The 15,369-nt window shown below is 40.0% G+C and overlaps 1 protein-coding gene across 1 annotated transcript; it reads right to left on the bottom strand.

The window, feature by feature from the left end:
• Positions 1–626: 626 nt before the first annotated feature.
• LOC135269039 (transmembrane protein 180-like) lies at positions 627–15,369 on the bottom strand. Its single transcript, XM_064362568.1, has 4 exons — positions 15,082–15,369; positions 9,282–9,436; positions 5,801–5,884; positions 627–911 (listed from the first exon to the last, which is right to left on the bottom strand). Exons 1-4 carry the CDS (start codon positions 15,172–15,174, stop codon positions 863–865), a joined length of 381 nt encoding a protein of 126 aa, XP_064218638.1. The 5' UTR covers positions 15,175–15,369; the 3' UTR covers positions 627–862.

Here is a 15,369-nt window from a genome sequence, read left to right as displayed (position 1 = left end):
CCCTCTTCTGTGAAGTTCACTCTGACCCTAGGCAAACCAGATAGGAATCTCTTCTCTGAATTACCACAGTCTCATTATACTTCCGGTGGATCCCTTATCACAGTATTTGTCATCTGTATGGCCCCTTAGAAGGTTCATATTCATCCTGTAGGACCTTTGTACCTGAATTATAATAGCAGGCATTCAAAAACATTTGTGAAATGAAATAATAAATGAATGAATAACTTAGATAAAGTGATCAATATGTAGCTTAGTGTGAAGGCATGTAGTATGTACATAATTTAAAGAATTACTTGGCCGGGCGCGGTGGCTCAAGCCTGTAATCCCAGCACTTTGGGAGGCCGAGGCGGGTGGATCACGAGGTCAAGAGATCAAGACCATCCTGGTCAACATGGTGAAACCCCGTCTCTACTAATACAAAAAATTAGCTGGGCATGGTGGCGCGTGCCTGTAATCCCAGCTACTCAGGAGGCTGAGGCAGGAGAATTGCCTGAACCCAGGAGGCGGAGCTTGCAGTGAGCCGAGATCGCGCCATTGCACTCCAGCCTGGGTAACAAGAGCGAAACTCCGTCTCAAAAAAAAAAAAAAAAAAAAAAAAAAGAATTACTTAAAGATACTCTTATGAATTTGACACTAATACTTTTTATTATAGCTTATCCAAGATATGAATTAGTGACTAATACTATCCAAAGGTCAAGATAATTGCTTAGTAATTAATGTAAAATGTTACGTTTGCTTTCATGTTTCTTCCATGTTATTTCAAAAGGTTTTTTTTTTTTTTACTTTACCTGCTAGTTGTCTTTTCATATTCATATTAGTTTAGCCTGGCAAGTATCACCATGGGCACTAAAGACCGGGCAGGTTAGGTAAACACAGCATTAATGCCAAAAAACACTGAGGGAAAGGGTGACCTGGAACAGACAAAAATAGCATGGGTCTATATCACATATGAATTACATATGTGTGTGTGTGTGTGTGTGTGTGTGTCTATCTCCATATATACAATTTGTATCAAGGATCTCTTTGTGTATGAAGTCTTCCTTGATCCTAAGTAGACAATAAAAATAGTATAGTATTATAAAATATTAACCTTTTAGTTATAAAATATTATAAAACTAGAAAAACATCACTCTTTAAAATTTTTTTTTAATTTTACTTAAGTTCTGGGATATTGTGCTGAACGTGCAGGTTTGTTATATAGGTATACATGTGCCATGGTGTGAAAAACCTAAAACCTAACTCTTTTTCCTTTTTTTTGAGATGGAGTCTTGCTCTATTCCCTAGGCTGGTGTGCGGTGGCGTGATCTCTGCTTACTGCAACCTCTGCCTCCTGGATTCAAGTGATTCTCCTGTCTCAGCTCCCAGGTAGCTGGGATTACAGGCATGCACCACCATACCCGACTAATATTTGTATTTTTAGTAGAGACGGGGTTTCACCATGTTGGTCTGGCTGGTCTCAAACCCCTGACCTCGTGATCGCCCACCTCAGCCTCCCAAAGTGCTGGGATTACAAGGGTGAGCCACCGTGCCTGGCCTCTTTTTCTTTTTTTTTAGAGACAGGGTCTTGCCATGTTGCCTATGTTGGTCTTGAACTGTTGGCCTCAAGCTGTCCTCCCAAAGTGGTCTCCTAAAAGTATTGGGATTATAGGCATGAGCCACTGTGCCTGGCTAGAACCTTTTTGTTGTTGTTGTTAGACAGGGTCTCACTCTGTCTCCCAGGCTGGAGTGCAGTAGCACAATCTTGGCTTGCTGCAGCCTTGAGTTCCTGGGCCCAAGTGATCCTCCCACCTCAGCCTCAGCTGGGACTGCTAGCATGTGCCACCACGCCTGGCTAATTTTTGTATTTTTTGTAGGGATGGGATCTCGCCATGTTTCCCAGGCTGGTCTCAATCTCCTGGACTCAAGCAATCCTTCCACCCTGGCCTCCCAATGTGTTGGGATTATAGGTGTAAGACACTGTACCCAGCAGAACCTCTTAGATGAAGAAACTAAGATCCAAAGAGAAGACACAGCTCATCTGTTACAGGCCCATTAAGTGAGCGCTGTTTGTGTCCTGTACTGTGTTATGTGCTCTTATTATTTCATTTAAATCCCATGACAATCCCATGAGTGAGATATTACCAGCTCTATTTTAGAGATGGGAAAGCAGATTAACTCATCCATAGTCACATAGCTAGTAAATGGTAAAACTGGGATTTATGCCTACATTTGTCTGCTTACGTTTTATTAAGGACTACTTTAATGTATTCCTGATAAGAATCCTCCATATAATTTTTTAAATAATCATGTCATGTAAAATAAATCAAGTGCATTGACTGAATAAACTGAAATCTTCTCATATTTCAACTAATGATGGAAACCTTGCAACTCAGGAGGAGAAAAAAGAAGACAACGGGAAGGAGAATAAAGAAGAAGAAAGGGAGGGAAAAAAATAAAAGAAAGACAAGGCCTGAGAATTTAAAGGAAGTTTAATTTTATAGTAAGAGCTTGGATTTGATCCTCTGTTCTTCAGTCTGCTGGTTATATTATCTTGGGAACATTAATTTCTGCAAAGTCTTAGTTTCATGAAAATGGAGATAACTTTGATTGTCTGACAGTATAATGACTCTCTCTCTCCCCCACTAGACTATAAGTATGAGGACAGAGGATATGCCTGATTTTGCTCACTGGTTTTTGTCTTAGTGAGAGTCTCCTCAAGCAAAAAAAAAAAAAAAAAAAATCTTTTTTTTTTTTTTTTTTTTCCTGAGACAGAGTCTCAGTCTGTCACCCAGGCTGGAGTGCTGTGGTGTGATCTTGGCTCACTGCAACCTCCACCCCTGGGTTCAAGCGATTCTCCTGCCTCAGCCTCCCAAATAGCTGGGATTACATGCGTGTACCACCACAGCCAGCTAATTTTTGTATTTTTAGTAGAGACGGGGTTTCACCATGTTGGCCAGGCTGGCTTGAACTTGCTGGTCTCGAACTCCTGACTTTGTGATCTGCCTACCTCAGCCTCTGAAAGTGCTGGGATTATAGGCATGAGCCACTACGCCCAGCCAAAATAAAATCATTTTTAAAAGAAAAGACACCATTCCATTTTAACTTAACTATACTCATTCATCAATCTTTTCTTTGGGTTTTTCATTGAGTATAGGTCCATTGATGAAAGTGCTGGGCCATCTTTCTTGTGTAAATAGGATCCATATTACATGATAGGCAGTTTCTACTGTCAGTTATAAAGAGAACCTGAAGTCACTTATGAAGCAAACTGAATACAAAATATCTTTAGACTTCTATGACTTTCCCCCAAAAATATTTAGTTTCCACTACATCAAATGTGATAGTAATTACTTACAACTCAATTAATTAATTAATTAATTTTATTTATTTATTTTGTCCTTCCTCCCTCCTCCCTCCTCCCTCCTCCCTCCTCCCTCCTCCCTCCTCCCTCCTCCCTCCTCCCTCCTCCCTCTTCTTCTTTTTCTTTAATGTTGCCTGGGCTGGTCTCAAGCTTCGGGACTTGAGCAGTCCTCCTGTTTCAGCCTCCCAAAGTGCTGGGATTACGGGTGTGAGCCACCATGCTCAGCCCTACAATTCAGTCTTTATTGAGTCTTTCTAAAGCATTCAACTTAATTTTCATAAAAGTAACTTTCATTTCCCATATCTATTTCCTAAAGTTATAAAATATAAGTGCAATTAAATTTTGCAATTACAGTAACAAGTACATCTGACATTAATAGATTTGAAATGAAAAGCACTGACCCTTGGTAAGGATACACTAAATCATGGGAGTAGAAAAGTACACGTGTCCTCAAGAGTAGCCATTTGGTCACAAACCTAGTGCACACCATGTGAATAAGTACGTTTTAGAGCAATGGTCTCCAACCATTTTAGCACCAGGGACCAGTTTCATGGGAGACAATTTTTCCATGGACCAGGGGAGTTGGTTTTGGGATGATTCAAATGCATTACATTTATTATACACTTTATTCCTATTATTATTACATTGTAATATATAATGACATAATTATATAACTCATCATCGTGTAGAATCAGCGGGAGCCCTGAGCTTGTTACCTGCAACTAGACAGTCCCATCTGGGGGTGACGGGAGACTGTGACAGATCATCAGGCATTAGATTGTCACAAGGAGTGCTTAACCTGGATCCCTTACATGCGCAGTTCACAATAGGATTTGCCGCTCCTGTGAGAATCTAATACCACCGCTGATCTGCCAGGAGGTGGAGCTCAGGCAGTAATGTTTGCTCACTGACCACTCACCTCCTGCTATACAGACCAGCTCCTAACAGGCCATAGACCAATACTGGTTTGTGACCCAGGAGTTGGAGACCCCTGTTTTAGAGAGAAGGAAGAGCATCAGATAACTTGGAGAGTTCATTACAAGACCTACTGTATTAAATCCTCAGGATTTACCACACTGCCTGATGCAAAGGAAAAAAATCAATAAATATTTGTCAAGTCAATATCTACCCACTCAAGGGTGCTGCAAGACCTGAATGAGGAAACAGCCATGCAAGCTCATTTGGACATTGGCATTTGGTAATTGTTATTGCCTTTCCCTTTTCCACTGTTCAAGACATTTTATTTATTTGCAACCTATCTAATTCAAAAGGAATTTGAAAGGTGAGAGATGTTTACTGAAGTTATTGCTTGTTTAGGTATTCATTCAAAAGGAGTTTTGAGCTGTTCAGTTTTCCAGACACGAAGGAGACGTTAAGTGAAGACATGGTCCTGGACTGTAAGAAGCTCACCACCTTGCTTCTCACCCCAAAAATGAGCTAGCAAGAAAACTCTGCAACAGGAAAGGAATTATACAAAGAGAAATTCAGATAGCTGACAAATCTTTCCTCAATTTAATTTGCATTAAAAATTAAAGAGAGGGCTGGGTACAGTTGTTCACATCTATAATCTCAGCACTTTTGGGAGGCTAAGCAGGAGGATCGATTGAGACCAGGAGTCCAAGACTAGTCTGGGCAACATAGCAAGATCCCTATCTCTATGACATACATATATTTAAAAATTAGCTGGACATGGTAGTGTGCATCTATATAGTCCTAGCTACTTGGGAGACTGAGGCTAGAGGATCCCTTGAGCCCAGGAGCTTGAGGCTGAAGTGAGCTATGATCACACCACCACACTTCAGCTTGAGCAACAGAGCAAGACCTTGTCTCAGGGGAAAAAAAAAAAAAAAAGAGGCTTTGCAGTATAAGCATTTTGGCAGAACTAATAAAGAATGTGCCTCTGTCTTAAAATAATGCATTCCTCTCTAATCTGTAAAATAGGGCACATATCAGAAAATATTTGCCCATCAAATACATTTTATAGCTGATCTAAAGTGCTTATAATCATACCAAAGAATGGAATCTCTCATCAGCTTAGGCTTTCTCAAGTAAGAAAGAATAAGATGGACCTTGATTTTTAATTTTAATTCTTGCAATGTCACAGAGTGAAGGTCATTTTGCCCAATCGTCCAGTGTAATAAGGCATATTGCCATATGTAGAACATAAAGCTAACTGAGATTTCACTTTGGTTTCTGAGATTTAACCCTGTTGTAATATTGGTTATGTGAACCTGAGAAATGAAAAACTGTGATGTCCTTTAGGAAATGGGGAAAAGTTGCCCAGGGCAAACAAGCATGGATATCTTATTATATTCTGCCCCCTGGTTCCTAGCGATGCCTCTTATGATTGTCTTTCAGATATGTGATTTGTAGTGGTAATATAACTGAGATATGCAGACTCTGATAGCTCCTGCCTACATGTGATGTTTTTGTAGCTAACATTTGAATAAATATGCTTACTGCTGATTGAACTTTAGTAAATTTGCATCGACCATGTCAGCTAGTGGCAGGATAAACAATGAAACTGAAGCTTGCACAATCACCCTAGAAAAAAATGTTAAAACACATATGAAAATTTTACATCTAGAAGGCATAGCTTTTGTTAAAAAAGAAAAAAATGAAAGTTGACATTTGATTTGCAAGAAGAAGAGGAAATTATATACTATAAAAGTAAAGCTGCCGGGCACAGTGGCTCAAGCCTGTAATCCAGCACTTTGGGAGGCTGAGGCAGGCAGATCCCAAGGTCAGGAGTTTGAGACCAGCCTGACCAACATGGTGAAACCCCGTCTCTATTAAAAATACAAAAATTAGCTGGGCATGGTGGCACACGCCTGTAATCCCAGCTACTCAGGAGGCTGAGGCAGGAGAATTGCTTGAACCCAAGAGGCAGAGGTTGCAGTGAGCCAAGATCATGCCACTGCACTCCAGCCTGGTGATAGAGCGAGACTCTGTCTCAAAAAAATAAAAAAAAAGGAAAGCTATATTAGGCATACACTTATATCCTCCCAAATATTATATATCTATTAATATATAATCCTCTTTTAAAAATGAAATAACGACTTTCACTTGGAAATTTTAAAAATTATTTTTATGCTTTTTCCTCATTCCAAATGACTAAATTCATTTAATCTGCTTAAATTATTAATAGATTCTAAAGGATAGGACATGCCAGGGAAATTCATCACACAGACATCTCTCTCTTGATATCAAAAATAGGATAAGTTAAGAACTGGGAAAGGGCATATAGCATTTTAATTATGATAGAAGAATAAAAATGAGGGGATGGTTTAAGTGAAAAAAGCAAACAAAAATTTTCATTCTAAAAATTACTATAAAATGTCATTTTACATATTATACAGCCAGGGGCACTCTTACAGACTTATAGGATAGTTATCTACGTGGGGTTCTAATGTCTTAAAGTTTCATAGAGACTCAATCATTTGAGTCAATTATTACAGTCTCTACTACCAGTTTGTTCAAAATGCAAATATATCTTCATGAAAATTTTCTCAAGTTGTTCCAGCAGGGACCTGGAATAGAATTTATTAATTCATTCACTCAAAACACATTTTCTGGCCAAGTGCAGTGGCCTGTAATCCAAACATTTTGGAAGGCTGAGGCAGGCAGGTTAGTCCGGAGTTCAAGACCAGCCTGGCCAACATGGTGAAACCCCATCTCTACTAAAAATACAAAAATTAGCCCAGCGTAGTGGCTGGTGCCTGTACTCCCAGCTACTCTGAGGCTGAAGCAGGAGGATTGCTTGAACCTGGGAGGTGGAGAGTGCAGTCAGCCGAGATCATGCCACTGCACTCCAGCTTGGGCAACAGAGTGAGACTCTGTCTCGAATAAAACAAAAAACAAACAAACAAACAAAATTTTATTTTATTTTATTTTTTGAGGCAGGGACTCACTCTGTCACCCAGGCTGGAGTGCAGTGGCATGATTTCAACTCACTGCAGCCTCCCCCTCTTGGGCTCAGGTGATCCTCCCACCTCAGCCTCCTGAGTATCTAGGACTACAGGTGTGCACCACCACACCTGGCTAAATTTTTGTTTTTGTAGAGACAGGGTTTTGCCATGTTGCCCAGGCTGGTCTTGAACTCTTGGGCTTAAGTGATCCTCCTATCTCGGCCTCCTAAAGTGTTGGGATTATAGGCATGAGCCACTATGCCTGGCCTAAAACACATTTTCTAAGGACCAACTATTTCCAGGAGCTACAGTAAGTAATGGTGATAAAAGTGATAAAAGACTAGATCCTATTCACAATAAACTCAATCCAGTGGGGACCACAGGTAGTCGCAGGTAGAGGGGAAAACACTACAGCAGAAATAAGCATAGGGCACTGGAGTCATATAGGAGGGGCACCTAATCCAGATGAGGAAATCAGGGAAGGCTTCCTGGAGAAGCACATACATGAGCTGTGGCCTAAGATACGTGAGGAGAGAGCCAAACAAGAAATGGGGAAGAGCTTTCCAGGCACAGGGAACTGCATCTTCTAGACACAGAGGTGTCTGAACAGGAACTGCAACGTATTTCTGTATGGCAGAGAGTACAGTGTAAGTTGAGGAGTAACAAGAAATGAAGGCCAGGCACAGTGGCTCATACCTGTAATCCTAGCACTTTGGGAGGCCAAGGCGGGCAGATGCTTGAGCCCAGGAGTTCAACACCAGCCTGGGTAACATGGCAAAACTCCATCTCCACAAAAAGCAAAAATTAAGCTGGGCATGGTAGTGCACACCTGTATTCCCAGCTACTTAGGAGGCTGAGGTGGGAGGATCACCTGAGCCCAAGAGGTGGAAGCTATAGTGAGCCATGATCATGTCACTGTACTCCAGCCTGGGCAACAGAGCAAGACCCTGTCTCAGAAAAAAGAAAAAAAGAAAAAAGAAATGAAGATGAAAAGGTAAAGAGGGACTATATAACAAGACATCATATGTCATCATTTTGAAATACCCTGAAAGCAATGAGAAGGCACTTAAGATTATTAAGCAAAGGAAGGGCATGTTTTTCTAGAAGCAATATGAGAGGAGTTGGAGAGACTGGAGAGTATAAACAAAGGGGTCATATGGGAAGACCATATTCTATTCCATGTAAGAGATGAGCTAAAGGAATGTCAGTGGAACTGAAGAGGGATGGATTCAGGGCACATTAGGGAGATAAAACTGCTAATAATTAGTGTGTCGGACCTAGATGTCAAAGAAGAGAGAAAAGGCAAAGACAACTTCTCAGTCTCTGACTTGGGCAACAAGTAGATGGCAGAGCCATTTCCTGAGATGGCAAATAATGGCAAAAGAACAGATTTGGCAACAAGATCCTTGATTTGGACATGCAGAATTTGAGATGCCTGTGATGGAGGCAGAGCGGATGGTTGAGGGAGGAGGAGAGGTTGCAGAAATAGGAGGAAGAGTTGAAGGAGGAATAGAAAGAAGCTAAGCCTCTTTTATATGTGGCAGCAGCATTTACTGTATTTTTTTGAGACAGGGTCTCACTCCATCACCTAGGCTGGAGTACAGTGGCACAGTCATAACTCACTGCAGCCTTGAATTTGTAGGCTCAGGTATGATCCTTCTGCCTCAGCCACTGGAGTAGCTCAGACCACAGGCATGTGCCACCAAAAATTTTGAATTTTTTTTTGTAAAGATGGGGTCTTATTATGTTGCCCAGCCTAGTCTCAAACTCCTGGTCCTAAGCAATCCTCCCACCTCAGCCTTCCAAGTAAAATTTTTAATGAGTTAAAAAAAAGTAAGTTTACTACAAAATTTAATGCATGAAATTCCTTGAAAAAACAAGCCATTAACATTTAGACAATTTATCAGAAAGGTACAATGACCTTCCCTAGAAATGAATATTAAACTCAGTACAGATAAAAAATGTTTCACTGCTTGCAAGGGTGAATGGTAAAATTTAGTGTAATTTTGAGACTGGAACCAGCATTTACTTACATGATAATAGTGAGATAAAGAGCCAAACAGTAATAGTATTGCTGTCCCAGGAGTAACATTACAATGGAGGCTGTTACTTCTAGGTAAAAAGAAATTAAGATAATCTTACAGTAATCAAACTTCTTTAGACAGGACTGATCAGTAAGTACAAGGCACTGAAATGGAAACAGAATGGCGTTGTGTTAAGATGGAACTCCATGCATCATTAAGCGTACTTACTCTTGCTTATGATAAAATAAAGGTTCTTATTGCAAAATAAATTGCTAGCCAGGTGCAGTGGCTCCTGCCTGTAATCCTAGCATGTTGGGAGGCCACGGTAGGAGGATTGCTTGAGCCCAGGAGTTCATGAGCAGCCTGGGCAACATGGCGAAACTCCATCTCTATACATCTAACAATACAAAAATTAGCTGGGCGTGGTGATGTACACCTGTAGTCCCAGCAACTAGGGAGGCTGTGGTGGGAGGATTGCTTAGGACCAGGAGGTTGAGGCCGTCGTGAGCTATGATCACACCCACTGCACCCCAACCTGAGTGACAGAGGAAGACCCTCTCTCAAAAAATATGTAATAAATAAATAAATTTGTTTCTGAATTATAGTATCAGTTGAAACACACAATTATCTTGCTTAGAAATGCCATTATTACCCGTATATATCAAAAATTGATTCTGAATAGTAACATTCTTTTTTTTTTTTTGAGGCAGGATCTTACTCTGTTGTCCAGACTGGAGTTCAGTGCTGTGATCTTGACTTACTGCAACCCTTGCCTCCCGGGTTCAAGCAATTCTCATGCCTTGGCATCCTGAGTACCCGGGATTACAGGCACGCGCCACTGCGCCTGGCTAACGTTTGTATTTTTAGTAGAGACAGCATTTCGCCATATTGGCCAGATTGGTCTCAAACTGCTGGGCTCAAGCGATCTGCCTGCCTCAGCCTCCCAAAATGTTAACATTATAGGCGTGAGCTACCGCATCTTCCTGAAATGTACTTTTTATCCTAAAATCAAGCACCAGAGGTAAACAAGAGTTTAGCATTCCTAGTTACTGTGTCCTGCCTAACTTATTTATTTTATCATTTTAATAGATTCATTTTAAGAGCTCAGACTTAGATTTTTTGCATTTCTTGCTACCAATGAAAAAGTTCATTGTTCTAGACTTAAAGTTTATGCTAAGTATACATATGTGAATTAACAAAGATCAGAAGATACTCTTTGTTTTCAATAAAAAAGCATACATTGTTTATCCCTGAAAAGTTTTCATCAATCAAATTTATTTGTATTACAATTAGAAGAGAATTTTGAATGATGTAAGTAGAATACAGATGCCCTTTAATAAGAGTTTTTTTCCCGACTGATTTTTTTGGCTTACTTTTCTACTTTCAAAGAACAAGAGTTCATTTTTTGGGTACTAAAAAACAATGGATCAGTGATTCATGTGGTCCAAGGCATTTCTTAGAGTTCTGTAAGAGAAAGTATATAAAACACCACAGCAAGTCCAATTTTATTCTTAAATATTATTATAAAACTATAAAGTAACACATTTCCACATACTGAAATGCAGCTGCTGCTTCTCCATCTCTAGTACATAAACATACAAAATACAAGAAGTTAATAATGTAAGAAATATGTGGTAGAGTGGAATGTGCAAGATTTTTTCTTAGAGACAAGGTCTTACTATGTTGCCCAGCCTGGTCTCAAATTCCTGGGCTCAAGCAATCATCACAAGTAGTTGACTACAGGCATGCACCACCATGCCTGGCTAAAAAGCGAAAGATTTTGAAATCAGATGTCCCTAGGTTTAAATTCCAGCTTTGCCACTTTTCCCAGCTATGTCTTCACAGACAAGTTACTTTATCTAAGAGGCATTTTCCCCACCAACACAAATTTTTCTCTCCCTTTCTCCCTCTCACTCTCACTCTCTTCTTGCTCTCCCCCATTTCTCTTCTCTTACCTAGCACCATACTCAACATATAAGGCCCTTAATAATTGGTAGCTATTTTTCTTGTGTCCAGTATATAAAAAGATATAAGCCAATGATTAGTAGTATTACAAAAATCGTAAAAGAAAAGAGAAAGACTGCCTTTTTTAAAAAACTAAAATAAAGCCTTCTACAAATGAAAGATTTTGGCTCTCCACATAACAGTGTGTTCCAACATAAGTGTTGGCAAACCTATGCCAAAGGAGCCTACATGAAAACAGAGGGATGAAGGCAGTGCCATGCTTACAGTGAAAGTTTAATAGACAACTGCTGCATTGAGTCAATTGTACATAATAAGAGCTAATTTCTAGAGGGTTTATTTTGTGCCAGGAACCATTTTAAGTACTTTGGATGTTTTAATTCATTTAACCCTCATAATAATTTCCTTAGGTAGGCACTATTTTTTTTTTTTTTTTTTTTTGAGACAGGGTCTCACTCTTTCACTCAGGCTAGAGTGTAGTGGCACAATCACCACTCCTGCAGCTTCAACCACCTGGGCTCAAGTGATTCTCCTACCTCGGCCTCCCAAGTAGCTGGGACTCCAAGTATGTGCCACTATGCCTGGCTAATTTTTTAATTTTTTATTAAAAAAACCAGGTCTCACTATGTTGCCCAGGGTGGTCTTGAACTCCTGGGCTCAAGCGACCCTCCCACCTTGGCCTCCAGAGTACTGAGAGCCATTGTGCCCAGCCCAGTAGGTACTATTTTGATCCTCATTTTACAGATGAGGAAACTGAGGCACAGAGCAGTTGAATAACTTACCCAGGTTGCACAGCTAGTAAGTGGAGAGCCAGGCTCCTCCTGGGCAGACTGCAGATCCATGCTCTTAACCCAGTTACTCCTCTGCCTCTCTGGGGAGCGTAATGCAGAAGACTGACTGACCTATACAACAGTTATTAGGGAGACAGACCATTTGTTCATCCTTTTCTCCTTTATTTATTCAACTCCTTAAAAAGAAAACCAGCCTGAGGCCGGGCACGGTGGCTCATGCCTGTAATCCCAGCACTTTTGGAGGCCAAGGCGGGTGGATCACTTGAGGTCAGGAGTTGGAGACCAGCCTGGCCAACATGGTGAAAACCCATCTCTGCTAAAAATACACAAATTAGCCGGGCATGGTGGCACATGCCTGTCATTCCAGCTATCGGGAGGTTAAGGTAGGAGAATTGCTTGAATCCAAGAGGCGGAGATTGCAGTCAGCCGAGATCATGCTACATGCTAAGTGTATATCAGATTATACGTAGTGTAAAAAAAAATGCTAAGTGGAGGAAGCTAGTGTTAAAACATGCTAAGTGTATGTCAGATGCTAAGTGAAGGAAGCTAGTCACAAAAGACTACATATTATAAGATTCAATTATATAAAAGTCTAGAACAAGCAAATCCATAGAGACAGAAGGTAGATTGATGATAGGTACCCAGGGGATGAGGGGAAAATGCAATCGGATTGTACTTTCAAGAATTTCAAACCTTCAAGAATTGACCATTTCTTTTCAGGATGATAAAGGTGTTCTAAAAATGATTATAATGCTGGTTGCTCAACTCCATGAATATATTCAAATACACTGAATTGTATGTTTTAAATGAGTCATTGTATGGTACGTAAATCATTTCAACAAAACTGTTTTTAAAAATCTATCTTTCCTGGATGTCCTTGAGCTGAGTTCAGAAAGAAAAAAATCTACTCTTTCTTTTTACACAAGAGTTTTTGTTTGTTAGTTTTGAGACAAACAGGGTCTCACTCTGTTGCCCGTGCTGAAGTGCAGAAGCATGATTTTGGCTCACTGCAGCCTTGACCTCCCCAGGCTTAGGTGATCCTCCTACCTCAGCCTCCCGAATAGCTGAGACTACAGGAACACACCACCACATCTGGCTAACTTTTGTATATTTTGTAGAGACAGGGTTTCATCATGTTGCCCAGGCTAGTCTTGAACACCAGGGCTTAAGCAATCTGCCTGTCTTGGCCTACCAAAGAGCCAGGATTACAGGCGTGAACCACCACGCCCAGCCTTACATAAGAATTTAACATTTTCTTTTAACCTAGTGAAGAGGAGAAACTATAGGCAAGTACTATATGTAATTTAGAGTAAGAAGGCATGTATAGCCCAGAATCTGATAGCAAATAACAAGCAGAGACAGGAACTCAAGCAGCTTCCCATTCTGGGTGGTTAAACAGAGGAGCAAACAGCCTCACAAACTTCAAATTTCTTTGAAAGGAGAGCATCATTTTTTCATGCACACACAGTACCTGGAACTAAATCGATAAATCAGACATGAAATTCCATTTGATATACTCTGCTAAATAAATGATGTAAGCACAGTACATTTTAGAGACAGAATCTTAAAGTACACAGCTCTAAAGATACCACCTCCCTTTTCTCATCTGTAAGAATAAGAATCTCTTCCTCCAAGATTGTTATAAGGATCACGTCAAGTAATGTACATGATGTGCTTGGCAATAGTCCATGGCACGTGGTAAACACTCAAAACTGTGGGTTACCATTATTATAGCATATCCAGTAATTATAAAGACCTTGAGATAATAGCAGACAGGCAAATTCTATCCTATATACTTTGCTTAAGAAATTTTGGTGAGCTGGACACTGTGGCTCATGCCTGCAATCCCAACACTTTGGGAAGCTGAGGTGGGAGGACTTCTTGAGCCCGGGAGTTCAAGACCAGCCTGGGCAACATGGCTGGTCTTAAAAAACTGTCTCTACAAAAAATAAAAAAAAATCTTGGCCGGGCATGGTGGTGCATACCTGTGGTCCCAGCTACTCAGGAGGCTGAAGTAGGAGGAAAGCTTGAGCCCAGGAGATCAAGGCTGCAGTGAGTCATGATTGTGCCACTGCACTCCAGCCTGGGTCACAGAGCACAACACTGTCTCTAAAAAATTAAGAAATAAATAAAAATAAAGAAATTGTGGCTCACTGGGTTTGAACTGTCCAGCAAAAGAAAAAAAGAGAAAAAAGAAAAAAGAAATTGTGGCAACACTTAAAACATTTTAGAACCATTTCTATCCCAAATGGCTTAACGATTTTTGAAAGCTAGTAAACAGTAAAAACTAGTCTATCTAGAATAACTTGTTCCCTGAAGAGTATTGCTAAGATGTTTTGCTTATCATTTGTGAAAACAGGAAAAAACTATATTACAGGTGAGGTGAAGTCATATTTTTAAAGGATATATTTAGGTTAAGGGAAACAACATATCGGCTCTCCAAATGGTATAATAAGCAGCAGACTGCATTGGAACCGAATCATTTTTTTAGTGCAAAAATTTAAAAAAAGAAGAAATAAGCAGCAGACTATTATATTTTTTGAAAAGGACATGATCTCTACAATAATGGTTATGACCATGGAATTCTAATAGTGCTCTGAAATTCCAGGACTCAGGCTTTTATCCAAGTGTTCTTAAATTTGACTAACTCTTCCTCCATGTGATGGTCCAAGAAATCTTAAACATCCAAATAAAGGAAAACAACACACTCACAGGAAGCTGTTTTCTTCCATAGTTCTGTGGAAGCTTAAAGGAGAAAGCTGAAAGGAACAAAATTCCAAAGCAAAAATGTTTAAAATATCACATTGTTCAGTTCTCATTGGGGTTTCTTTCTTTTTTTTCTTTTGTCTCTCTTTTTTTTTCTTTTGAGATGGAGTCTCAAACAAACAAAAAAACTGTGTGCCACTTTTCCAAACTACTGATAAAATCAGGTTTATAATATCGCCCAACTAAAGAGTTAAATCTCTAATCCCTGCAGGAAAAATTATCACGAACATTATAAATCATAGAGAACATAATTATAATAATCATAAAGAACATAAAGAATTATTTCATACCCGTGGGCAAATAAAGCCTGCTCCATACATAATGCTCCTTATGGAAGAAGAAAGAACATCTCTGGGAATGAGATTATCTGCAAAGATCATCATGAAGTTGCTGAAGAAGGTTAAATGAAAGACTTGAAAGAAATTAATGATCAGAAAAAGTATTTCTGGGACAAGATCGGTCTCACGGATAAGAAGATGACAGGGGTCCAGGCGAGATCCTGTTCAGATTCCAAGAGGAGGTTCTCTTCGGGGCTTCTTTTAGGTTTGAAACGTCTATACATCCCAGCATAAAGGCTG

Source organism: Aotus nancymaae, unplaced genomic scaffold (assembly GCF_030222135.1).
Source record: "Aotus nancymaae isolate 86718 unplaced genomic scaffold, 86718_ANA_hifiasm-v0.15.2.pri h1tg000049l, whole genome shotgun sequence".
Taxonomy (NCBI): domain Eukaryota; kingdom Metazoa; phylum Chordata; class Mammalia; order Primates; family Aotidae; genus Aotus; species Aotus nancymaae.
The sequence above is the reverse complement of the archived record's forward strand: the minus strand, read 5'-3'. Positions and strand labels throughout refer to the sequence as shown.

What these genes read in the sequence shown, in the direction of transcription:
- LOC135269039 (XM_064362568.1), bottom strand. Translation starts at nt 15,174, where the DNA reads ATGATGATCTTTGCAGATAATCTCATTCCCAGAGATGTTCTTTCTTCT. An exon ending in CTTTATCTCACTATTATCAT is followed by an intron (nt 5,885 to 9,281) that starts GTAAGTAAATGC and finishes ATTTTTTTCTAG; the next exon opens with GGTGATTGTGCAAGCTTCAG. An exon ending in TTACTAAAGTTCAATCAGCA is followed by an intron (nt 912 to 5,800) that starts GTAAGCATATTT and finishes TGTCTGTTCCAG; the next exon opens with GTCACCCTTTCCCTCAGTGT.